General features: G+C 38.8%; 1 protein-coding gene across 1 annotated transcript; it reads right to left on the bottom strand.

Annotated features, from left to right (window-relative positions):
* Positions 1 to 1,155: 1,155 nt before the first annotated feature.
* Positions 1,156 to 25,644, bottom strand: sf3a2 (splicing factor 3a, subunit 2). The gene is made up of 8 exons (XM_039766901.1): positions 25,474 to 25,644; positions 17,854 to 18,066; positions 10,752 to 10,798; positions 10,446 to 10,555; positions 10,249 to 10,298; positions 9,936 to 10,076; positions 5,128 to 5,196; positions 1,156 to 1,582 (listed from the first exon to the last, which is right to left on the bottom strand). The coding sequence occupies exons 2-8, from the start codon at positions 18,049 to 18,051 to the stop codon at positions 1,262 to 1,264; spliced, it is 936 nt and encodes a 311-aa protein (XP_039622835.1). The 5' UTR covers positions 18,052 to 18,066; positions 25,474 to 25,644; the 3' UTR covers positions 1,156 to 1,261.
* Between the last annotated feature and the right edge of the window lie 1,349 nt (positions 25,645 to 26,993).

Here is a 26,993-nt window from a genome sequence, read left to right as displayed (position 1 = left end):
ATCAGTCCTAATGAGAGATTATTTATATATAAAAAAAAAAAAAAGATGAAGGCAGCAAAAGATCGAACTGAAAAAGCACAGTATGATTGATAGACCAACACATATTCGAACAGAAGCATTCCCATTCCGGTGAATACAAGTTTGCAGACATCTTCCCTTCGGAGTCAAAGTGTACAAAGGCTGTTTCTGGGGTTCAGTAAAACACTTGGTCCGATTCTGTAATATGCAACTGCAGAGCCCTAGCAGAATTGGATGTGTGACATCTTTGACCCCAATGCCGCAGGTCTGGGAGCTTATTAGGCTTGGTTATTCCACATGGAGTGGTGATAAGGACTTCTGTGGAAGTGCATCTGTGATGGAAAAAAAATATATATATATTTACAGAAAGGGTCATGGGAATGTGAAAAAACTTCTAAGTCACAGTGGCTCTAGTGGTTCTTAAACATCTGCTTCAGACATTTGGCCAGCCTACCAATTAGTTAAGCTAACAAAGTTGAGGAATTGAATGGTCTGTTCTCCTTAAAATGTATTATGTTATTATATATCCATCCATCCATCCATTTTCCAACCCGCTGAATCCGAACACAGGGTCACGGGGGTCTGCTGGAGCCAATCCCAGCCAACACAGGGCACAAGTATATTTAAAAAAAAAAAAAAAAAAAGAGAGAGAGAGACGGTGCAAGTTAATATCAGCTCCCTGCAGCACAGCACCAGTGATAGGACTGCACGGCCACTGCTCCAGGCGCTATAAAGAAGAGAATGAACACATTCTTCTGCAGCCCTCCTCCCTATTTCAATATTTCAAATTCCTCTCAGGCTAACCCATAACCTCCTCAAAATAACAGACCCACGGCAACCCAATACACACACACCCCCACTTAACCCTCTACTTCGTTTATACTGAACATTTTTTTCTATTTTTGTAAAAGAATTTTTGATCCACTGAGAATTTAAGCTTTGTAATAAACAACACACGGTCTTCAGAATGCTGGCAGAAATTCAAGCTCAACTGCAGCTACAGAAAGAGAAGTTTAGTTCCTGTCAACCCACGCCCCAAGCTTCTTGGACAAAAATAATGACACTCTAGTCATAAACAAAAAAAGGAAGCACTTCCGTATTAAATAATAGAATAAATATAAGAAACACACACATTCATGAAAAAGAAATCAACTGTTTATTTCTAAGATTAAGCTGTTCCTATGAACACCCATGGGTAAAACAAAAATAGCACAGTCCTTAATTTGATCAAGATGGATGGAGTTCAGCTTGAAGGTAGAGGCGGGGGCATGTTCCCAGATGCATCAGTAGGCAGTGGGGGTCTCAATAGGGGAGGTAGAGGAGCAGGGGGTGGAATTCCAGGTCCTGGAGGAGGAATCTGTGGTGGCATCTGTGGTGGAACAGGAGCTCCTGGAGGCAGTGGCATTCCTCCTGGAGGTGGTGGAGGGACCGAATCACTGGTAGGTGGTCGAGGGGGCAATGCACCCATAAGAGGAGGTGGTGGCCTTTTTACACCAGGAGGGGGTACGGGCATGGTAGGTGGAGGCAAGAGCTTCTCCATTTTGAAATGAAATTGCAGAAAGAACTAAAAAGGAGAAGAAAAAAAAAAAAGTGTTAAATGAATCAAGCTTTCCTACCCTCTGCGTCGATACAACTTGGTTCTTTTATCACTACTACAGAGAGATTTGTTCATATTAAAATGTTCTGACAAAACCACTGAGGTACAAAATTAAAAAAGGAGAATGTTCTAGTTAGCAAAGACTGCAACTCTGACACTTCAAATGCCATTCAACAAATATATGTCATGAACAAAACTCATGTTACTTAAACTCTTTGTCACCAGCCGTTAGTAATACCATAAAAAGAAAGTAGATGGACATTTGGGGCGAGCTTTTTGTTTTTTTGTTAACACATCTATCCATTTTATGGCAGAATGTGCTTGTTACTGGAGATATTTTCTATATTACTTTTGAACATTTTGCCAAATTATTATAAACAGGAAGGGCAGGGTCTGAATTTTTTACTCGACGACCACTGTCTTTGTGAAGATTGCACACACTCTTCATGTCAAGGCGAATTTTATACAAATATTCTGGTTTTCCTTCCACAACAGAAGGCATATGTGAAGTTTACTGGCAAAAAAATGGCCCATATGAGTATAGGTGTGTGCAAGCACTGGCACAGTCATGAACTGGCATTCTGTCAACAGTTGGTTCCTGTCTTCAAATCAATGCTCCAGAGATACGTTTTGAGCACCAACCCCAATCTTGAAAGGAGTTAAGCAGGTTTGAGTAAGTGATAAATTATTTAACTGTATTTCAATTAATAGACTCCTATTATTTTATGTAATACAGCTACAGTACATTTTTTTTCAAATTGCTTTAGCTAAGTTACCAATTGTCCACAAGAACATGCCACAGAAGCTTTGCTTCCACAGCCTTGTCTGACAAGCCAAACTATAATATTGTTTACAATGTCAGAAGACCTGGTAGGGGATATTCGCATAACAAGACAAGGATAGCTGAATAGCTATATTACATGATTACAACATGTGCCAACAAATAAAAGTATATAAAAAGGTGAAAAGAAGGTAAAAACAATTAACACTAGAATTACCAGAGCCTACGAAAAAACTCGTAAATCTGTCCCACCTTAAATTGCTTCTTAAAACCGTTCTCACCTCTCCACCAGCGTCTTTTGTCATCTAAATGTGCGGATAAAAGAAAAGCTGCAAGCAGCCGGCTATTCCATCCCCCCACCGACTTAGAACGTGCACAGACTACTCCCAGCTCATGCCTTGATTGATTTTCTGGGAGTGAAGTGGAGTTTTAGAGTGGAAATAATAGATCGTTGTTTGGAATACACATATTTCATGTCTGTTCTGTTTCTACAGTAATCTGTGTAAACACATTGTTAAAACAGAAACTTTTTTATATTCTAGTAGTAGATGACAAAATGTAGGCATAAACTATATAATGTATGAAGCCTAAAGTCCAAATATCAAAAGAAATATTTTCACAGAAGGTACAAATCTAACACAACAATTGCACTTTTATTCAAAAATATAACTGCAGAAACAAAGCGGCGCCTTAACATGCGACATTGACACCTGTTTATTATGACTGCCTCTGTGGTGCAATAGACTCAGCTGCCGACTGGGAATCAAAAGGTCAGGAGTTCAATCCTGCACCTCTCCGTTTTGAGAAGTAAACTGCTCTTAGTTTTACTATTTTAGAATAAAAACATACATTTGATTTCAGTCTGTAACAGCCAGTGTAATGTATGATACTTGTAAAGGTTAGCTTTGTTTTGTTTTTTTTTTAGTCAGTTTTATTATCTCAGCCGCGTTCACGAGCCCAAACACACCCCACCCCCACATCTGATACTGCTGTTTTCACATAGACGCGCTGTAACAGAGGTAAACTCAGCTCCCTTCTACATCGGAGCAAGAATGCACATACCATTGCTTGCATACTAAAATGGCAGCAGGCACTTTTCGTGGCATTACCCACATTTTTGCGCATGCCCTCTGCACACTACTTGTGACTTTAGGCAGTAAGTAAATAAAGGTAAATCGTGTCATAAAATGATTTCTTCAAAACGTCACATATATTTGTCTCTTTTTTTAAAATGTGCGTTGATCACCGCCAGCATGTTGTGGCATACAGCATCTGGCCACCTGTATGTTCTTACGTGCACTGAATAAGAGACAAATATACAGTCTGACTGAGAGAATCAGACTGAAAAAAAGCAAACAATTAGAAATGCCATACTTTTACAGCTGATCTGACGCTGTTCGTTTTCAAATAGTATTGCATTTGTGCGATGATGTTTTCACATATATTGTCTCTTTCTTTCAGGTGTGTAATAGAAACCACAGCATAGAGAGAAATGCAATATTATTTGAAAAGGAACAGCGTTATTTATTTGGCACGGACATGCTCAAAAAATACATGTGTAATGCCACAAAAAGTGCATGCAGACATGTCCGTGCCAAATAAATAACATTCGATGTTTTGAAGAAATCATTTTATGACACGATTTACCTTTATTTATTTACTTAATTCCTAAAGCCTAAGGTCACAAGTAGTGTGCATAGGGCATGCGCAAAAATGTGTGTAATGCCACAAAAAGTGCCTGCTGCCACTTTAGTATGCAAGCAATGGTATGTGCATTCTTGCTCCGATGTAGAAGGGAGCCGAGTTTACCTCTGTTACAGCACGTCTATGTGAAAACAGCAGTATCATATGCAGGGGTGGGCTGTGTTTGGGCTCGTGAACGCGGCTGAGATAATAAAACTGACTTAAAAAAAACAAAGCTAACCTTTACAAGTATCAAAAATTACACTGGCTGTTACAGACTGAAATCAAATGTATGTTTTTATTCTAAAATAGTAAGACTAAGAACAGTTTACTTCTCAAAACGAAGAGGTGCAGGATCGAACTCGCGACCTTTTGATTCCCAGTTGGCGGCTGATTCTATTGCGCTGCGGAGGCAGTCATAATAAATGGGTGTCAATGTCGCACGTTAAGGCGGCTTTTTGTTTCTGCAGTTATATTTTTGAATAAAAGAGCAATTGCTTTGTTAGATATGTAGCTTTTGTGAAAGTATGTGTGTGATACTTCAGGCTTCATACACTATATAGTTTATGCCTACATTTTGCCATCTACTAGTAGAATATAAAAAAACGTTTCTGTTTTAACAATGTGTTTACACAGATTACTGTATAAACGGAACAGACATGAAATGCGTGTGTTCCAAACAACGATCTATTATTTCCACTCTAAAACTCCACTTCACTCTCAGAAAATCAATCAAGGCATGAGCTGGGAGAAGTTTGTGCACGTTCTAAGTAGGTGGGGGGGGATGGAATAGCCGGCTGCTTTGCAACCTGAGTTTTATCAGCACATTTAGATGACAAAAGACGCTGGTGGAGAGCTGTGAACGATTTTAAGAAGCGATTTAAGGTGGGACGGATTTACGAGTTTTTTCGTAACCTCTGGTAATTCTAGTGTTAAGCACATGCATGCGCGCGCGCACACACACACACACACACACACACACACACACAAAGTGCTTAACCAAAAGGAGCAGAAATTCACACACTGGCAGTTACTCATAACAACATACCTGTTTTGTATCTCTATTCCAATGTGTCCAAAACTTGCTCTCCCCCTTATCAATTTCTCTACTTGGGACCTAAAAAAGCAGTAGGCATCACCATTGTTAGTTTTAAAACTTAAAATGAAAACATACTTTTTAAAGTTCAAATCAGAATTTCCATCTTCCATTATATGGTAGAACAAAAGGGTGCCAGAGTTTACAAGCGGTACTACTCGGCCCAAGAGAGACACCAGCCTTGGATGAAAATATTTTAATCACAGAGGACACTCGATCAATCGATCGATCGATAGATACTTTATTAATCCCAAGGGGAAATTCATATAATCCAGCAGCAGTATACCAATACAAAAAAACAATATTAAAGAGTAATAAAAATGCATGTAAAAGCAGACAATAACTTTGAGTAATGTTAGCATTTACTCCCCCGGGTGGATTTGAAGAGTCGCATAGTGTGGGGGAGGAACGATCTCCTCAGTCTGTCAGTGGAGCAGTCACTGAAGCTGCTCCTCTGCCTAGAGATGACATAAACTGAGTATGATCAATTTGGCAGAGTTACGTGGCCTAAAATATTTATTACTGTAATGCTTAAAGAGCCTACCTAGGGTAAAATCATATCGACATTAGCACATTGGATCATGCAACTTTCACCAAAGGTGATAGACAGCAACATGCAATACTACAGCATCACAGCTTCTTAGGTGGCACATCAAATAATGAAAAAAAATACAGTGATACCTCGGTATACGTCCGCTTTGGAATAAGTCCAACTTGGTATACGTCCTGTTTGGACATGAAAAATTTTGCTTGGTATACGACCTTTGTTTGGAATACAACTTGCGTGCTACCCTTGTTTACCTCAATCTTGAGACAAAGCCACGACTGCCCACAAGCATCAGTACAGCAGTTGCTAGCATTCACAGAACAACCCACGTGCTACCTGTTGTATATGATTGTTCAATGATGCTTTTGTCCATTGCTTTATGTTCGGGTGTCGATTGCTATGGTCTGCGTCTTTTAAGACATATGACTGCCGGAGGAATTTTCACGTGGATTTGTGTTTGAATTGATTGTTGAAAAGTATGAAGCTGGCACGCATATCCGGGACATGGCTGCTACGTACCGTATGCCGAGAACAACGGTATCTACAATTGTGAAAAACAAAGACGTTATTAAAAAGTAAATTGAGGTTACATTTTCATTTATTTCATCTAATTGCTTTAGTATTTATGTATTTTAGTATTAAGCAGTGTTTAAATTATTTTATAGAACCCCATTAATGTACTGTATAATATGCCAATAACAATAGGCTTTTTTCCATGGGAACGGATTAATCATTTTCCCTTTATTTCTTATGGAAATTTTTTTTTTGGTATAAGCCAAAGGATCTGGAACGGATTAAGAACGTATACTGAGGTACCACTGTACTTGGAACAGGAGAATATACCTCCAATCACAAAGTCAAGATATACTGTACCCAGAAAGTTGCATGCAAATTTAATTTATTAAGACCAAAGACGATAATGCTTTGTGATCATAAACTACAGGCATACAGTACATGCTTAATTCATTCCAGCATCACACAGAACAGAGCACATGATAGTCAACAACATGGGCAGAGTACTAGTTCATCACATTGCCTATTTAGGCAAAAAAAAAACCCCACACACACACAAAGGACATACTGACTCATCCTGGGGTTAATTTAGAGTTACCAATTAACCTGATCTATCCACTTCATGGGTATGTGGATATAAAAGCAGAGTACTAGGAAGAAACCCATTGAGATGGACAGAGAGTGGGTATATTCCACATAAGACACCAACCAGGAACGGGATTCTCAAGAATAAGTACTACAAAAGGCAAAACAAAGTGTTTAAAGGAACTGGCAGAAAGAAAGAAACTGAAAAATCCAGAAGCAGCAAATATTTAATAGGACATATTAATTCACTTGAAGACTAGGAAATGTTTTCTCCATGCAATACTGTAGTATACTACATTTAGTGAACAATGCAACAACACCTCATTAATTACTTTTTATTATTCCTCATTTCTAACTAAAGCTATCCTTTTACTTGTCCATTTGGCTCGGATGCTATGCTTTTCCTATTAACACCATTCTTTCACTACTCTCTGACTGGTGCATCCAGTCTCTTGCAACACTGTACTTCTGCTTTGCTCTCCTCCATTGGCTCCCCCAATGGGGTTAGGATCCAACTCAAAATTCTTGTTCTGATTAACTGTGCTCAGCGGGGCTGCACTCTTCCTTATGCTCAGCTTCTTACATTCAACACAAACCCTTTATCAAACCCCAACCAGTCTCCTACCCCCCCAAACCCATCCCCAACAAACCTCATTGTTAATTCTTGAAATAAAGCATATCTATTTTGATGGCAAGAAACGTGTTATTAGTCTCAAAGGGAAAATAAAAACTTTACAGATACAGATAAATAAATACATACTATGGCAAACCACCAACCACCAGCAAACACACATAAGTACTTCTGGCTTGGATAATTAAGAACTGCTGCCGTCAATAACAGGCTTGTAGGTAGCAGTAAGATGGTGAAACCTGCCCACATGTGCTACAGGTTTACATTTAAAGGGGTTAACATTTGAGTAATGCAGATCCAGCTTGCTGTATCCTCTAAAGCACGAGTGTCGAACTGCAGTCCTGGAGGGCCACAGTGGCTGCAGGACTTCATTCTAACCATCTTCCTCATTAGTGACCAGTTTTGGCTGCTAATTAACTTCTTTTGCCTTAGTTTTAATTAACTTGAATCAGGCCCTTATTAGTTGTCTCTTTTTTCCTTAATTAGCAGCCAAACAATAATGAGACACAAAGCGAGCTCACCTGTGCCCATCACACAATATCTAAAAATAAAGAAAGGTGAAGGTCTCTGTAAGGTTAATCTCTCAGGTCACCAAAACATTTGGACGGTGTTCTTAGAAAAAACAGAAAAAAATCAACAGTTTTAGAAATGTCTGTAGTGGCAGAATGAGAGCAGCAACAAGCCATGGAATTAAATAACGGGTTTAATTAACAGCAAGAATTAGCTTCTCATTAAGAGATTGGTTGGAGCTTGAAATCCCAGTTTAGCTGGTCATCTGTTGGCTCGTTTCACATCTCATTTCTGTTTGGCTGTCATTTAATGAAGAAAGAAATCAATTCAGAGGACGGAATCCTCCAAAACAGGGCTATTAAAATTAAGGAGTGAATTAGCAGTGAAAACTGCTCGCGGATTAGGAAAAGGGCTAGATTGAAAACCTACAGCCACTGTGGCACTTCAGGCCTGGAGTTTGACACCCCTGCTCTAAAGGAACATGCCATTAAAGGTCTGTCCCATCCAAAGTTCCCTGGTTGAAGACACCAGCATTTAGAACCGTAACAGCTCAAATAGCATAGCATGGCTAAATATTTTGCTTAAAAGCAGGTGAGGCTTATCATTCAGTGATTTACCTTTGAAAGTACCTAGTATTTGAAATGAAATAAAATAAAAAAAAAAACTAACTCAGATCATGTTGCTTAACAGGAGACTGAATTTCATAAGGCAACTATACCATGTGACCAATGAGCTCAATAATTCACACATCAACAAAAAGCTTTAACACATATAGTAACTGTTGAACGTTATTTAAATAGCTCTAATGGCCTTCGTGCCATTAAATAAATGATAAGTATTAAACAGGTGGAGGGGGAAGATAAGCCATTGAGGCAGGAACCTTGCAGCTTGACAAAACAGCAACTGATAAGTTCTGTACATGTGCTATACTGCATTACCAAGGACATGTAATAATTCTTATTAAAATATTACACTTAATATTAGATTTGATAGCCTTACGTATCTTATTATTTGAGTCATAGCTAACTTCAACAAAATTGTAGTTTATCAGTGAAACACTATATCCCCACCTAAACCCAAATTGCTCATTAATACACCCAACACATTTATACTGGAGACTCCCATTTCTTGTGCCTAATATTTGCTTTTATTAAATTTAGCCAACACATGCTAACTGGCATATAACAGAGTCTTACTTGAACACTGCCCTATGCACTTACCTGTATTAAATTGCATTCCCCAATTGTTTGCCCAGTTTTTGAATCTATGCAAATTTCTGAGCTGATTTTGTTTCATCCTAAGTAAATGCCCAAACCCTAATGTGTAAAGTGTACATAATGTCTGAATTTTTTTTTTTATTATTATTTAGAGGGTGGCACTGTGCTTAGTGCCATTACTGCACAACTCCACTGACCTGAATTTAAATCCCAGCCCAGCTACTTATGGTATGGTTTATACATTCTCTAGATGTGTTTTACTTTAGGTATTCCAGTTTCTTCCCAAACACCAAAGAAGTGCAAACTACTTTAATTAGTGTATCTAGATTGGACTCCTTTTCCTTTTCTTTTCTTTACCCATTTTAGATTCAAGGGTGCCAAGAACATATCCCACTGGTAAAAAGATCATAATTGCCAGGACATCCATTGTATATATTAGGCCCAGGTAATTTTAAGCCACCAATCAGCAACACAGTATTTATGTTTCAAGCCCTTTAAAAATCAATAAGAGCATACAAATTCCACAGAAAAAGTATTACAGCTAGAAACCACAGCAGGGTGAAAGAAATGTCAAAAGTAAAGGCCAGCTCTCTAGGCAGGGGGCATTTCTGTTTTGGAAGAAGAGATATATACAGGGGCAAAAAACAAACAAAAAAGCCAAGAGTACAAGCCAAATTTCAGACAATCAAGCAGTACTTTTTGGGAACAGGCAACAACCAAACACACATTTGATATCAGTACTGTGTATGCATTGTACCTTGAAAGCAATTGTCTCGTAAGGTTCAGCAGCAAAAAGAAGGTACTGCCAACGTCTGTCTGGGGGCTCTATCCTCTGCTCATAAGCAGACATAAACCTGTGACGTGGGTAGATGGTCTCTGCTATTTCAGGATAATCAATCTACAAGAAAATGAAAGGGAAAAAATATTGAGACAGACGTGCAGAAGTAGTGCCATTTAAATAACAGTACAATCCCTCTCTTAGGAATAATCTGACTGCTGGATCAAAACAGTGCTGTAACCTCACCTGTCCACTACCAAAACCACAATCCAAAAATCTACCACAGCATTACCTGGAACAGTAGGCTTTGTTGTCCAGTCTCAGGATCTCTCTGTTTTGTTACTGAAAATAAACAAATGTGCAATGTTATTAAGGTTATCACAAATAGCAAGCAGAATTGTTTGAACATGAGAAGCTGATAAGATGGTTAAAAAGCAACACTGTAATCAAACTGAACCTTCTGCATATCAAAACAGCCCATTCCTTTACCTTTATAACCAGGGCGTCCAATTTTCACAAATTTCTTTACTTCAACCTTTACTTTTTCTGGGGCAGGTTGAGCTGGGGATTCTTTGGCTTCCTTTGCAGCTCGTCTCGCACTGGCAAAACACAAAAGTCAATGGTTGCAGTTACTGTTGCTGATAGCAACAAGTTGAATATTCAACAGATAATTGTGATAGCATCTGTAGGATGTCAGAGCAAATACATTAAAATTAAACAAAAAAGTAGTTTAAAGTGAAGCTAAAATACAGTATTACATAGGATGAAGGATTAGGCATTAGTTCAGGAACTCACAGGTTTGTCTGATGCTTCTTTCCTTGTGTGTGAGCCAGATAGCTGCCCTAAAACAAAAAGCACAAAAAAAAATTTAAATCAGAAAAAGTATATACCTAGCTACAGAATCTCTCAGCAGTACGTTTCTGATGTTTATTTAATACTTTCTGAAACAAACATGGGGACTAGCATTTGTATCCAACAACCACATTAATACCACACAGTATTTTTTGATTCTAATGCGACTACATCTTAAAAAATACTGCAACAGAGGCCTTTATTAGAAGCGGTTTTTGACTTGAATGCAATACAGTGTTGAAAGAAATAAAATGTAACCAATTACATCATAAATGGTGTAAGTCACCTTGGATAAAGGCATCAACCAAATAAGTAAATGATAGTGGAATTAGTCAAGTGTGCCAACTTTTAATGGTAAATTGTGGAAGAATGGAAACAAGTGGGGTGTACATTTATTGGTGTTCATTGGACATAGGTACTATATAAATTAAAGGTTATTTCAGAATTTATGTATTTTAATGAGTAAAAACAATCTTAAGGCCAGTTATTAATACAGTGGTACCTTGGTATACGTCCTGTCTGAATGCGAAAAATTTTGCTTGGTATACGACCTTTGTTTGGAATACGACTCGCAAGCTACCCTTGTTTACCTCTCTCGAGACAAAGCCACGACTGCCCACGAGCGTCAGTACGCCAGTTGTTAGCATTCAGTGAACAAACCGCGCTATAACTCTGAGAATTTTCACATTAGTTTGTGTTTTTTAGTGTAAATTGATTGTTGAAAAGTATGAAGGTGGCATGCGTATCCGGGACATGGCTGCTGCATACTGTATGCCGAGAATGACGGTATCTACGATTGTCAAAAACAAAGACATTATTAAAAAGTAAATTGAGGCTAAATTTTCATTTATTTTGTCTTATAGCCTTTGTATTTATGTATTTTAGTATTAAGCAGTGTTTCAATTATTTTATACAACCCCATCAATGTATAATATGCCAATAACAATAGGATTTTTTTTTTTCATGGGAATGGATTAATCATTTTTCCTTTATTTCTTATGGGAAAATTCATTTGGTATACGTCCTGTTTGGTATAAGTCCAAGGATCTGGAACGGATTAAGGACGTATACCGAGGTACCACTGTATAGACAAAACTGCAGTGCAGGAAGTCAACAAAAAGAACATCAGCTTGTCTGTAAAACACTCCATTATGCAAGTGCTTACAATGTCAATTTGTCTGTACCACCAGTTCCATACTTACAGTCTGTAGTTCAGCTATTTGTTTTCCATGCTAGTTATTGCTGTGACACATGCTATATGCTTATGTCTGAATTTTTAATTTGATATTTGCTCTTTTATTTTCATTTGTACGGGCATATAAATATACCATATGAAGAACAGAGGTTCAGAACTCGCAGTACTGAACTATGAATTAAACAATATATAAAACAGGAACTTGGACTAAAAGCAAGTCAAAATGTGAACTGTGCGAGATAACACTGATTAAGCTGCCAGCAATCAGGACACCTCAATAAACAGCCAGCACTTAGAAAACCAAGACCTTTTTCTTGACTTCAACAGAGCCTCCTTAAACTTAACTGTGAACTCTAAATCACATTTCAAATAAACTCTTCTGCATCACTTTAAATGACTGCTATAGATGGATTATAAACTAATTTTAATGACTTATCTTTTAGACCACTATTTTAAGTATCCTGAAAAAAACAGATTGTTACAAATACTTTTTTGTAATTTATTAGAAATGGGTAATTAGGATTAGAATGGACAAGCCTGAGAAAGACAAACACTCATCATTATTCTTGTAATCATTATTAATTTTAAGTTAGGCCTTTAAGTTGGGGATGTCCACTGCACATGGAAGGCAGAGCAAAATAAGGAAAGCAGAGGAAGGTATCAAGAAAAGAAAATGACAAGACCTCTGCAGACCAGACTGAACAACAATCTGAAGCAGCTCTGCACCTGGAACTGAAGGCTTATCTTCAATCATCTGTATTATCAACAAAAGTATTTTTTATTACACATTTTTATTCAGCTTGCCCTCTCTGTTTGTCTGGGTCAAATGTTGCAAATATTTTTTTTACCCACTTTTACCAAACCATTTTATTTCAAACTTTGCATGTATGTATCTGAAAAGCACAATGAACCAAGAAGAAACGTTTTTCATCGTATATAAAGAATATCTTCTTCCTTTCTCATCCGTTAACTGACCGATGATATGGCTCAACCAAGATGTCTCTATTACACTTGATTTATCATCATGCTAACACAAGTTCTCAAATCAAATCTGTAATATTCCAAATCTTTTTACATCTATCCATTTCTTTCTGTCTTCCTCTACTCCTACCTCCTTCTACATACTGCTGTAAAACTTTAGATAGTAGTCATTTTTCAGGCATTCTTGTTAGCTGTTGAAATAAGTCTTATTTCTTTGTTCTAATCAATTAATTATTTTTTTTCTGCTTTTAAGTATTTTCTTGATCACTTCATTTCATATTTTATCCCTTCATGATTTTTTCAACAATGTTCTTGTCACCCAATTTATTTATGCAAAAAGTATTTTCTTCTCTTCGGTCTTCCAACCACACTAGAACTCTGATCCACATAGTAACTCTGAGAAAACAAACAACTTTTTAATTACGAGTTTTCCAAATCTTGCTCAATTTCCCAAATGCAACTGAAGCCAAGCCTATTTTGTGTTTCATATCCTTTACCATTTCTTCATCTTCAGTTACTAATTCAATCAGATACAAAAATTAATTTACTTGCTCAGTACTTTGAACATCAATCTTTATCTTAATCTTCTTGGTTTTCCAGTTGTCACTGCATCAGTTTTCTGCATGTTCATTTTCAATCCAAATAATTTATTTTTAACAATCAAATCCTTAAACTGTTCAGGTAAATCTGCAATTCAGTCAATATTATCCACAAAACAAGGGTTATTTACAATTTACCCATCTTGTGATACTCCAGCTGTAACCATCTTCAGTGCCATACTTATCTGTGTCTCAAAAAGTAAATTGAACAGGTACGGAGAGAAGTTACATCCTTGCCAAACTCCTACTGGCACTTGAAACCACAGTCAGTTCACATTCCGTCACTGCTGCAGTCATAGACTCGCCATAGAGGTCTTGTAACAATACCTGAAGCTCTTCTGGTATCCCATAATATCAGAGTACTTATCACAGTCTGTTGCCATACACTGTCAAAAGCGTGCTTAAAGTCAACAAAGTTGTTGTACAAAGTGTAATCTTCTCAATCTTTTTTTGGCCTTTGTTCAATTATAAACAGTTGATCAATTGTTCCTCTGCTCATCCTAATTGCTGCCTATTCTTCTAACGACATATCTTCCACAAATCTCTTCATTCTGTTGTTGCTGGAACACTCAGTAGGCTAATGCCAAAATATTTACTGCAATCAATTTTGTCAATTTCTTGTGTGTTGAGCCAATGATTGCTTTGTCCCCCATTTTCTGAGCACAGTTTTTTTTCCACAGATAGGATTACAGTGTACACCATTTTAACTTAACATACTCCACCTGACTATAACACTTCTGCCGTTATATTGCCCCACTCCTGGTGAATTCTTTACTTTCAAGTTCTTTGTTGTTGCTGCCGCTTCTTCCTCTAGGATATTCTCCATGTGTTCACGATTATTAATTACTAGCCGAAGCCCGCCATAGCATACGCCGGTGTAAGAATAGGAATGGAAAACGGTGAGAATGGAATTCAGAAATCAAGAAGAAATAAATACTTCTTGAAAAACGCAGTTGTGAATAGGTGTTTTGGTGGAGACGACAGATAATGAGTCGAAAGATCTAACCCTAGAAAAAGCCACATAAACAGCATGTGGGTACGAGGAAGTTCATGCTTCTGAAATTCGATTATGTAAATGTAATTCAAAGCCGACCCGCAGTGCAGCATACGCCGCATAATTATTCATTGATGGGTGAACACTTCCTGAAAGACACAGTTCAGCAATCCCCTACTCAGCATCGCGATAGGGCGGCGGCCATCACTCTGGGTTCGGTGTCGGGTCTAAAAAAGGAAAAAAAGAAGGGGCACAGAAACAACAGGGAGAACAGAAGCTTGCAGGGACAAACAAAGACGGCAGCAATGAGAGAGACCTGTTAGCAAAGCCAAGCAGCCAGAACCAAAAAGAACAATGAAAAGTCAACGTGGCTGAGAGGTGCATGTGGACTGTAGCAGAGACCAAAGTGACTGAGGATGTGTTTGGTGAGGTGTTGAGGGAGGGCACACGAGCAGACAGTGCGCATGCCTCGAGAGCGAGGGTGGACGCGGGAGGAGGGTTAGAGTTGGCGGGCGGGGCTCCGTCGTGTGTACCCCATGGTCAGGCGACTTGGTCGATTATATATATATATATATATATATATATATATATATATATATATATATATATATATATATACACACACTAGACATTAAGCCCGTTACAATAACGGGCGCTAAAACAGTACAGTAATTCCTCGCTAGATCGCGCTTCGACTTTCGCAGCTTCACTCTATCGCGGATTTTAAATGTAAGCACATCTAAATATATATCACGGATTTTTCGCTGGTTCGCGGACTTCTGCGGACAATGGGTCTTTTAATTTATGCTACACACTTCCTCAGTTTGTTTGCCCAGTTGATTTCATACAAGGGACGCTACTGGCGGATGGCTTAGAAGCTACCCAATCAGAGCATGTATTATATATTAACTAAAACTCCTCAATGCTATAAGATATGCTTGATTGTTTGCTTGTCTCTGCCTCTCTCTCACCCTCTCTGACATTCTCTGCGCCTGACGGAGGTGGTGTGAGCAGAGGTGCTGTTTGCACAGAAGCTGTTTGCCTAGTGGATACGGACGCACCTCTAAGAAATGCCGCTTTATCGCAGTGCTTCCAAAAGCACACATTGATTTTTTGATTGTTTGCTTTAATCTCGCTCTCTCTCTGACGTTCTCTGCGCCTGACGGAGGAGATGTGAGCAGAGGGGCTGTTTGCACTGAGGATGTTTGCTTAGAAGATACTGACGCTCCTCTAAAAAATGCCACGGCAAACTTAAAAGCACACGTATTGATTTTGTGATTGTTTGCTTTTCTTTGCGAGCGCTCTCTCTCTCCCACTCTGAAATTCTCTGCTCCTGAAGAGAAGAAGATATATTTGCATTCTTTTAATTGTGAGAAACAACTGTCATCTCTGTCTTGTCATGCAGCACAGTTTAAACTTTTGACTAAAGGGTGTTATTTCATGTCTAGAGGGCTCTAATAATGTTAACAGTGTGGGAGAGTTTATAAGGGCTTAAAATATATAAAAATAACTATACAAACATATGGTTTCTACTTCGCGGATTTTCATCTATCGCGGGGGATTCTGGAACGCAACCCCCATGATCGAGGAGGGATTACTGTAGTGCATAAACATTAGTAGGAACAGTGGCAATGGCAAGGACCTTGACCTCATTCTGTTTCTTGTCTTATTTTTGACAAAAAAAAAAATTATTTTTTCAAGAAGCCTGAAGTAAAATAATAATAAAAATAAAATAGAAACGTACATGACAATACAGCAAGTATAATTAATATTGCCTTAGTGTAAAACTTTGTAACAATCTGTAAGACACAATATCTGAAGAAGATATTTAGGTAAAATTTTCAATTTTTTTACCTCATGAAATTTTTCTGTACAATTTCATTATAGACAACATTTCTTGTAAATATTCTGTCCGAGTTTGGCAACAGTTTACCTTGTTCAGGAATTTCTACAACCTTGACAACAACATCTGGAAAACTTCTAACTCTTGATAATGCAACATAAAACTGACCATGGCTGAATACTGGTTCTGGCAAGTAAATGCCAACCTTTTCTAAGGTTTGCTCTTCTGCATCTTTCTCTTGTAGCGTTTTTCTGACAGTCATTTTCTTTTTCTTCAATCGATCCATTTGCTCATATTTTTCTTTGTCTTTCAGAGTTTCTTTTGTTGATGTTTACTTGTTGAGCTGACCGTTCTTCCAGGAGATGTTGCTTATATAGGATTTGATTGTCTGTGTCTTTTGTCCTACTTGATGTGTCCTTTTTTTGAGTGGCATGTTGTTAGTAGATACGTCCGTAATATTTTCTCCTACAGTAATACTGGCTTGTATGTGGCTGTAATATGCATCCTTTAATATGTCTTTAATTTTCTCTCGCAATAATACTGGTTTGTATTTCCATAAAATGCCTGTAATTTTCTCTGACAGTAATACTGGCTTTGATGTCCGGAATATGACTTTAATTTTCTGTCACAACAGTGGGCAATCAGTAGAGTGTCTCCAGCAACTGATGTAATGTGTGGCATACTGCTTATAATCGTGCCTGTGGCGTCTCCCCAGCAAGTACTGTGCAGTTCCCCAGCAAGTATATTAATCTGTGGGAGCGTGCAACTGATTATTTTGTGTGGCGTCTCCCCAACAACGGATTTTATGTGCGCTGCCGCGACTACCCAATCAGCACTCGCCCCAGCAATGGTGTCCTTTATATCTTATCATGCGCGGCCGTTCACTGTGTGCCCAGCTTCCAGTGTGTGTGCTTTATTTGCTCATTGTGCGCGGCGGCAGCTAGGCCATTCACTGCGCGCCCAGCTTCCAGTGTGTGTGTGTGCGTCCACATGCCGAGCGCATGGGCGGGGCACGGTACAATGGGTGGCGCGGCCCACGCATGCGCACTTCACCAGAAGACACACACAAGGGTTTTATTAAAGAGGAGAGAGATATATATATATATATATATATATATCTATATAGTTAATTTTTCTACTCATTTGTTATCCACTGGATATTGTACATATTGTATAGATCTTCAAAACATCGTTTCCATCAATCTTTGATCTGTGTCTTATTATTCAGTTCTTTTTCTAATTTGTTCTTAACTGTGTGTAGTTTTGCATTAAATATATCACGGATTTCTCCTAACATGTAAGAAATGCCGACAATAAATAGAATTTAATCATTGCTACCAGGATGATGGAGGTGATCACTATCAATAACATACACTATAGTTTCATGACAGATATGTGAAAAACATCTCAAAGGGAACAAAGAAAGGACTTACCTCATTATTGTGCAGGGTAAGGCATAGCTTGCACTCATATGAGCCCAAGTGATTTTTCATAAAATAGGGGTCCTTGTTAATGTCTATAGTTTCCAAGGCAAGTTGCCTCAGCCGCTCCCTCCTGTCACGATTGCTCTCAGAGGCGGACGCTACACCCCCACTGCCAGTCTTGCCACCTGGTCTGTTTTGGAAATCCATTATGTAGGTCACTCACTGTTGGAAAAGAAAAAAGAAGACTTTGTTACAGAATGAACTTCAACTTAACATCCTCAAAACTGCTTAATCTAGTTCAGGGAAATTGGATGCCAGGACCCACCCTGACAACACTGGGTACAAAACAGGAGTCAAACACTGAACAGGGTGCCAGTGCATTGTGAGGATCACACATGCATGCACCCACCAACATCCACACTAACATAGGTGCAATTTAGACTTACTAATTACTTTAACATGCATTTATTTGTGGAAATGGAAGGAAAACACCCATGTAGACAAGGGGAGAAGGTGCAGACTCCACATAGAGAATAACTGGGCACAGGACTTGAACCCTGGATACTGGATCCATGAGTCAGCAGGATTTACTACTGCACAACTCAAACTTCAATAGCAGACATGCTAATGAACCATCTCTACAAAAAACTTTATTGAAATTAATTAGTGTTGCTACAGAATTTAATTAATGTGGTTAAGACTTCAGATAACACAAGGAAGAAACTTCTCAGATAAGGCCGAGTGTTATTTCCCCTTTCAGTCTTTAAACACGAATTCTCCTTTTGACCAATTCATTCTGGGATGTTTTGAGATTTACATCAATCTCTCCATCAAAACTGTATGTTCAACACGTGTGGGTTTTCTCTGGGTGATCAAGTGTCCTTCTATATTCAAAAGATGAACAGTAAGATTTTACACACACTGTTTATAAGTGAAGAACGTGTGTGCACTCGGGTATGTCCTTCAATGGACTGATACCCATGCCTTCTGGTTCTCTATTCTCAAGAAGTACTACTAACCATCAAATATAATATTAAGTGTGGAATAGCACATTAGGCAATTATGCTTTAGTAACAATGCCCACAGTTCCCATCCAAAACCCAAAAGCAAACTTTAAGGCAAGATTATTATTAGAAGGATAAAATGACAGACATTTTACAGAAATGTATGAAAGTGAACTCCGGTACGTTTTCATACAACTAATGTATTTTAAAATCAATATACATTAGAACTGATATTATGCAAAAAAACTATTCATATTTTCATAAGCTTCACGGCCTTGCACTTTCCTGGTTATTTTGTAAGAATGATTGAACAGATCAGTCTCTGAAGAGAAACGCACCACAAGACGACGAGTGTAGCAACCCAGCACCTGTAGTATACAAGTTAAAAAACAAAAAAGTTTTCAATGCCAGGGGAAATTAAGACTTTGTTGATCTAAGTGGGCCAGAAATGGGTATTAAGAACCATAGCTGGGGTGTATTTGCCATTTGCTGCTCTTTCTTATCATTTCTACATATGCAAATCCATACGTACAACACATCTGTGCCCAATAAAGAAACAGCACTCACTTTGTTGTTAGACAATGCAAGGAGATCTTGCACAAAAGTGAACAAGGGATTCAGACTGCTTTCCAGGCCTTTTTTTTTTTTAGGATCTATGCAGATCAACTCGTATTAGTGTTCACGCCAATATTTAATACCCACTTAACCCAGTCTGTCATACCAACATGTTTTAAAAGACCCACCATTGTACTTGTTTCTAAGAAATCACATGCAGCATGCCTGAATGACTATTTTCTCGCTGTGCTAACACCTATAATAATGAAGCGTTGAGAGGCTAGTCAAAAATTACAAATGCTCTTTGCCATCCAAAGAACTAGATTCATTACAGTTCAACATATCATTTCAGTATATCCATGGATAATGCCATCACCTTGATCTTACATAAAGTACTGATCCACATGGACAATAGCAGAGGAAAATGTGCAAATGCTACTTAAGGACTATAGTTTACAATTTACCACAGTAAAACCCTCTAGGCTCATCTCAAAGCTCCTGGACCTGCATCTGAACAGGAGGGTTTTTAACTTCTTGGCAAACAAACCCCCAGGTGGTTCAAAAGGGATGCCACATTTCATCATTCCTCACCCTCAACACAGGGGTTCCACAGGACTGCTTTCTGAGTGCTGTACTTTATACTGTACATATGACTGCAAGGTGGGACGATTATCACATCACAGCTGTGTTGTTAGAGATCAGGCCTATCAATGAGCTAGCTTACCTGGATGAAGTGAACAGTGTCCCTGACTGCTTTCAGGACAACTGTCTTCTCCAGAATGTCAACAAGACAAAGGAGATGACTGTGGAGTATCAAAGACAACAGCAGCATTAAAAGAACTCCTGTGGAGAGGGTGGACAGCTTCAAATACACTTTGGTGTCCACATCACAGAGGACCTGACCTGGCCCCAGCAGATTGACACTTTGGTGAAGAAGGCACGACAGCATCTTTACCATCTCAGATACCTCAAAGTTCTGAAAGGTCTCATATATCCACTAATGGAAGTATTTTGACAGGAAGCATTACTGCCTGGTTTGGAAATGGCATGCAGCAGGACTACGAAGCTCTGCAGAGAGTGGAAGGTCAGCTGAATGCATCACTGGGAGTGCACTCTCTAACTTCCAGGACATCTACACCAAGTGATGTCAGATCAGTGCAAAGAAAAGGATCACAGATACCAGTCATCTTGATAACGGCCTCTTCTTTGTACTGGGTTTAGGGAAATGCGAATGTGGCTGGAAGACCACTTCAGAGAGAGACCGAGGAGGAACTTCTGTGCATAGTCCAAACACATCCTAAACAAGGACAGTGCTCAGGACTACTTAATTCCCAATTATTAATTCTCATACAGCATGCACATGTATGCTTACATTAATCTTAAATACTGTTACTATATTAATACACATTACTACTATGTATTGGATACATTAATATTTACTCTGCATGTATCTATTGCTATTATCTTAATATTCTAATGCACAGTCTTGGTTTAAACATTTCACTACATACTGTACCATACACAACTGTGACAAACAATAGATAGAAAGATCTTGGTCTCCATGGTAAAATTTGGCTTTTTACAGAAGCTCTTCAAATAAACTAATTACATACACACTCATATACAAGATAGAAAAAAAGAAAGACCTGGCAGTTCCAGTTACATTGAGGTATCATGCAGGCGTATTACTGTTGGTATAAAGGACCACTTGTGTTGTTTCCTGACACACTTCTGCAGAATGACTTGTTGGTTGAAAGTCATCAGTCTGCATGTGTCAGAGAGATGATGTGCAGCTTTGTTCATAATGGCATTTTTTTTAATTAAAAGTAAAGCAAAATGATCTAATTTTCCTACATATGTTAACTTCAAAATGTAATGTTAGAAATTAATTAGGAAACGGATTACAGGGAACTGCTACAGTCCACTTATCAATATATTTGCCAAAGAGACAAAAAAAGGCTTTCTGATAAATATCATTAAAACTAGACAGTTCTGTGTCACTGTGACCAAAGGTGCTTCAGTAACAATGCCCACAGTTCCCATCAAAAGCCCAAAAGCAAAATTTAAGGCAAGATTATAAGAAGGATAAATGACAGAAAGTGAACTCCAGTACTGTTTATGCAACTAAAGTATATTAACATCATTTTACATTAGAACTGATATTATGCAAAAAAAAAGTAATCATATTTTCATAAGCTTCAGAGCCTTGGACTTTCCTGGTTATTTTGTAAGAAAGATTAAACATGGCTTTTATTCTGCTGTCGGAAACTTCCCAAAGTGTTTCCCACCTGCATGCAGCACAGTACAAACCCTGTCTTTCCTTTCTTTCTCTCCTTCTCCAGCAAGCCTTGTCCTCCACCTCCCAACTCTGGCTAACAGAATGAAGAGAGCGGGCCTCTTATGTTATCTCCAGAAGTACTTGGCCCAGAAGCACTTCTAGATAAGGCTGGAGCCCCATGAAATAGGACACCCCAGTACCTGCAGCACCCACAGAACCCAACAGGGCTGAGTTGAAGAACTCCAATTCCTAGTGTGCCTATGGTATTGTAGAAACCATCTAGCAATCAGGGGGAGCTAATGCCCTGTGCATACTCTCTACCCTGGACTTCCATTATGAAGGCATCCAGGCCAGATAATGGCCCTGGCCATCTGCCAAACGTGTCAAATGGCGTGTACTGCTCAAATTCATTTCGCAGCCTACACTGCATCTTAAAGTAGATCAGTATTTTCTGAAACACTGAAAATTACGGTGGACAAATGCATTTTAAGCCTACACAGTGCCCTTTAATGTTGGGTGTGCGCTAATACACCGTGTTGTTGCACCCACCACACAGATTGGGACCGGAGTGCAGCTGTGCAATGGGTTACACCTCAGCACCACTCTGGAACTGCGGGTTTGTGGGGTTTTTTCGGCGGCTGGCCCTTTAATCATCATAATAAATCCAATTCATCAGATACGACCGTGTGCCAATTTTCCCAGACTGTTTTACCAAGGTACATGTGCTTGACTGGGCAAAACGCATCTGTATCTTAAGTAAGACATCAGTCTTATAAAGTATGAAAATCTGATCTGCTCATCCATTAACCGTCTACGGTGCCCCTTTCTAAGATTATAAATAACAATGCTAGTAATCCCAGAGTCTTATTCTCTACAATTGATCGTCTATTAAACCCAGGGAACACAAAGCAATGCCCCCAGAATACTTTCAGTAAAACCTGTGAGAACATAGCTGTATTTTTCAATCAAAAAATTAATGATATTAGAAATAACACAGTACATCTTCCCAACACTGTGGAACCTCCTAAGCCCCAGTACTCCATTATAAACAAATTAAATTCTTTCACCAGGATAGATTTGCCTGATTTACATAAAATAATCTCTCAACTGAAACCCTCCACCTGCGTCCTTGACCCAATACCAACAAGGTTTTTCAAAGAAGTATCGGGCATGCTAATTCATAATATTCCTGACATAGTAAATTTGTCATTAAATACGGGGGTCTTCCCAGAATGTCTTAAGACTGGTGTAGTTAAACCCCTGCTGAAGAAAAATAATCTTGACCCCTGTACTTTTGAAAATTTTAGACCCATCTCTAACCTGCCTTTCTTAAGTAAAATTCAAGAGAAGGCAGTCATTTTGCAATTAAATGACCACCTCAATAAACCTGCTATTCTTGATAAATTTCAGTCAGGTTTTAGAACAAATCACAGCACAGAAACTGCACTCATTAAAGTAGTAAATGACTTGCGGGTGAATTCAGACAGAGGCCATTTATCTGTTCTCATCCTCTTAGATCCGAGTACCGCAGTTGATATCATTGATCACAACATTCTTAGAAATCGCCTTAGTCAATGGGTGGGCCTCTCTGGCAGTGTCTTAAATTGGTTTGAATCCTACCTGGCAGGGAGAAAATTCTTTGTTAGTTGTGGTAATCAAATCTCAAAGACATGATATTCTATATGGTGTTCCACAAGGCTCTATCCTGGGTCCGCTGTTATTCTCAATCTACATGCTTCCGTTAGGTCAGATTATCTCAGGGCACAACGTGAGCTACCACAGCTATGCTGATGACACACAGCTGTACTTATCAATAGCACCTGATGACACCAACTCTCTCGATTCACTAACACAATGTCTTACTGGTATTTCTGAATGGATGAATAGTAATTTTCTCAAACTAAATAAAGAGAAAACTGAAATTTTAGTGGTTGGCAATAATGGATTCAATGAGGTTATCAGAAATAAACTTAATGCACTAGGATTAAAAGTTAAGACGGAAGTAAAAAGCTTAGGGGTAACTGTTGACTATAATCTGAATTTTAAATCGCATATTCATCAGACCACTAGGACAGCATTTTTTCACCTAAGAAACATAGCAAAAGTTAGACCTCTTATAACATTGAAAGATGCTGAGAAATTCACGTTTGTTTTCAGTCGCCTAGATTACTGTAACGCACTCCTCTCAGGACTACCCAAAAAAGACATAAATCATTTGCAACGAGTGCAGAATGCAGCTGCTAGAATCCTAACTAGGAAAAGAAAATCTGAACACATTTCTCCAGTTTTGATGTCACTACACTGGTTACCTGTGTCTTTCAGAATTGACTTGAATTGAATTCTGCTTATGGTTTATAAAGCCTTAAATAATCTCGCCCCATCTTATATATTGGAATGTCTGACACCTTATATTCCAAATCGTAACCTTAGATCCTCAAATGAGTGTCTCCTTAGAATTCCAAAAGCTAAACTTAAAAGTAGTGGTGAGGCGGCCTTCTGCTGCTATGCACCTAATATCTGGAATAGCCTGCCAATAGGAATTCGCCAGGCTGATACAGTGGAGCACATTAAAACACTGCTGAAAACACATTACTTTAGCATGTCCTTCTCATAACTTCACTTTAACTTAATCCTGATACTCTGTATGTTCAATTCATCATCATAACTACTCATGCTGGCTCTAAAATCCGTACTGACCCCTACTCTCTCTTCTGTTTCTTTTTCTGGTTTCTTTGTGGTCGCGGCCTGCGCCACCACCACCTACTCAAAGCATCATGATGCACCAACATTGATGGACTAAAAGCCAGAAGTCTACGTGACCATCATCATCAGGTCCTTCCGTGAGAACCCTAAATACAAAGAGGACTGTTTCATTTATGTTGGGTAGATTGCCCAGAGAGGACTGGGCGGTCTCATGGCCTGGAATCCCTGCATATTTTATTTTATTTTTCAAGCCGTCTGGAGTTTTTTTTTTTTTGTTTTGTTTTTTCTGTTCACCCTGGCCATCGGACCTTAATCTTATTCGATTTTAATTAATGGTGACTTATTTTATTTTCTTACTGTGTCTTTTATTTTTCAATTCTTCATTATGTAAAGCACTTTGAGCTACATTTTTTTGTATGAAAATGTGCTATATAAATAAATGTTGTTGTTCAACATCACCGTAAACCAAAGTTCCTCCCGATCTCCTATGTCAGCAGTTTGCTTTTTTTGTATCAAACTGGTGTGTGTTCAGACTCAGTACCCGAGTTGGGCCAGACAGAACTCAACTGCAATTTAACAAAGTAGTTTTCTTTGCCTTACAACTGTGAGGATTTTGGTGGCCCAACAACACATTTACCACTGTATAGCGTCCCTTAAACAGCAGTCATCCATCGTCCCAGTCATTTCATATGGAAGTGTGTCAGACTTGCCAGACTATTTGACCCCCCGAACAGCGCTGGGCCGGCAAACCTCGAGTCGAATTTATCAAAGGTACCTGTCTTGCTCTTAACGTTGAGTCAGTAACTGGTTTGTACAAGCGGTAACTGACTGGAAGCGAGTAAGCAGCAAACGTCAACCTCGCCGACAGGGTCCAAAACAAACAGGGTGCACTACCAAATTACTTCAAACGTTACTGACAAACCACTTGCTTATTCAAATTAGATATGACTGGAATTTAGCATTCAATGTAAAATCGCCCAGATAGGCACACAAAATTCAAATTATTCGAAGGCCTAACAAGTTACCCAAACGGCATCCTACACAATTACCCTCCGTTCGCATTAAACGAAGACTAGAGCGTCTGCCTACCTTCCGTTCCCCGCTCCGGACTTATGTTTTAAAGTTTACAATCAAGATGTGGCAGCCAAAGCACTAATAAGTAACTCCGGTTACATATATGAAAAATAAAAAAACAAGCGTCTTCCCGATTTGCACCACGCTCCACACTTGGCGCCTGCGCAGTCAGACCCGGCGCCTCTTCAATGAACTTTATTTACAATGAATGTGTCCACGCTACGACAAACTTTATTAACTTTTGTTAGCCCATAAAGAAAAGGCAACTTTGGGAGCATACAGAGTTAAAGCCCGTTGCCGCACCCACCACACGACGAATCACGTAAAAGAGCATTATATAATTAATAGAGCCACCTTATCACGCCGCGTGAACCACTGTCGAAACACTTCTTAAAACTAGATAGACTAATACGAAATTCAATGGATTCAACGGTCCTGCTCGACACGCCCATTCAGTTTCTGTTAATCGCTTTCTGTGGCAGCCACTTCTGATGTTCAGGCTGTGGCCAGTGAACTGGTGTCTGCTCACATTCGGTTTTATACATTTTTTTTTTTTTTTACATTTTTTATATATTTATATTTTTTACACCAAACAAATAACCCATTGGTAGTTGTATCTGGCCAGTGCAACTTGAAACTGGATGAAATGCATGCCAGCCCTGATGCAATGCTCAAGTGTTAAGATTCTTTACAGGAAAAAGACAAAAGGTTACTTCCACGCTAAGAAGAAGGTAAGTGACACAACATTCTGGTCATGAATCCTTCATCAGGTGTCCAGCTGAAAATAAAAAAGCAAGTAACATAAGAAAGGAGAAAAGGTGAGAGCAAGGGAGAAAAAGCCGCCATTTGGGAAGATGAAGGGAGAGATTAAAAAGTTAGTTAGTACATTAAGACCAGGAGGATTGTGTTCCCAGACTGAGAACTAAGTTGACTTCTGTTTTTCTTTGAAAAGTGTCTTTGAAGCTCTGTGAAAGAACACAGGTAGAGAGATCAGAGTGGCAATGATCAAGGGATGTGAAGTCATGGAAGGCTTTGCCGGGAGTTTGTTTTTAATTGCTCGAACATACTCATTGAAATGGTCTGTTACCCATTTCTCTGTTTTGTCCTGGTCACTTTCTTAGAAGAAGAAGTTCTGAAGGGTCAGAAAGAGAGGCATTACTACCATACAATAACCCCCATCTGTTACCTATTCGTTCACCCAAAGAAGAAAAATGAATCAATCCTACCATCCATAAACAATAATCCAGAAGATGGTTCATTATCCACTTCCTCATCAACAATTTCACTTCCGGCCCCTCAAGATGACATCACTCTCGGCCACTTTCAGCCCCTCAAGATGATGTCACTTCCGGCCCCTTCCCGATGATGTCACTTCCGGCATCCAGCGATGCCGTCACTTAAGATTACCCATTTCCTGCAGCCATTTTGTACTCTGTATAAAAGCCATCCACTTTCCATCTGTTCTGTGTCTAATGTATGATATTTAATTATCAATTTGACCACCAAATCTCGAAGAGATCATACGGGGCAATTCC

The sequence above is a fragment of the Polypterus senegalus genome, chromosome 10 (assembly GCF_016835505.1).
Source record: "Polypterus senegalus isolate Bchr_013 chromosome 10, ASM1683550v1, whole genome shotgun sequence".
Classification (NCBI taxonomy): domain Eukaryota; kingdom Metazoa; phylum Chordata; class Cladistia; order Polypteriformes; family Polypteridae; genus Polypterus; species Polypterus senegalus.
Note: the sequence above shows the minus strand (reverse complement) of the source record. Positions and strands in the feature narration are given on the sequence as shown.

Excerpts from the sequence above, each read along its gene's own strand:
- sf3a2 (XM_039766901.1), bottom strand. The coding sequence starts at position 18,051 with ATGGATTTCCAAAACAGACCAGGTGGCAAGACTGGCAGTGGGGGTGTA. Across the intron at positions 5,197-9,935 it reads ACGAGACAATTGCTTTCAAG|GTCCCAAGTAGAGAAATTGA; the intron begins GTACAATGCATA and ends CTGCTTTTTTAG. Across the intron at positions 1,583-5,127 it reads GGAATAGAGATACAAAACAG|TTCTTTCTGCAATTTCATTT; the intron begins GTATGTTGTTAT and ends TCTCCTTTTTAG.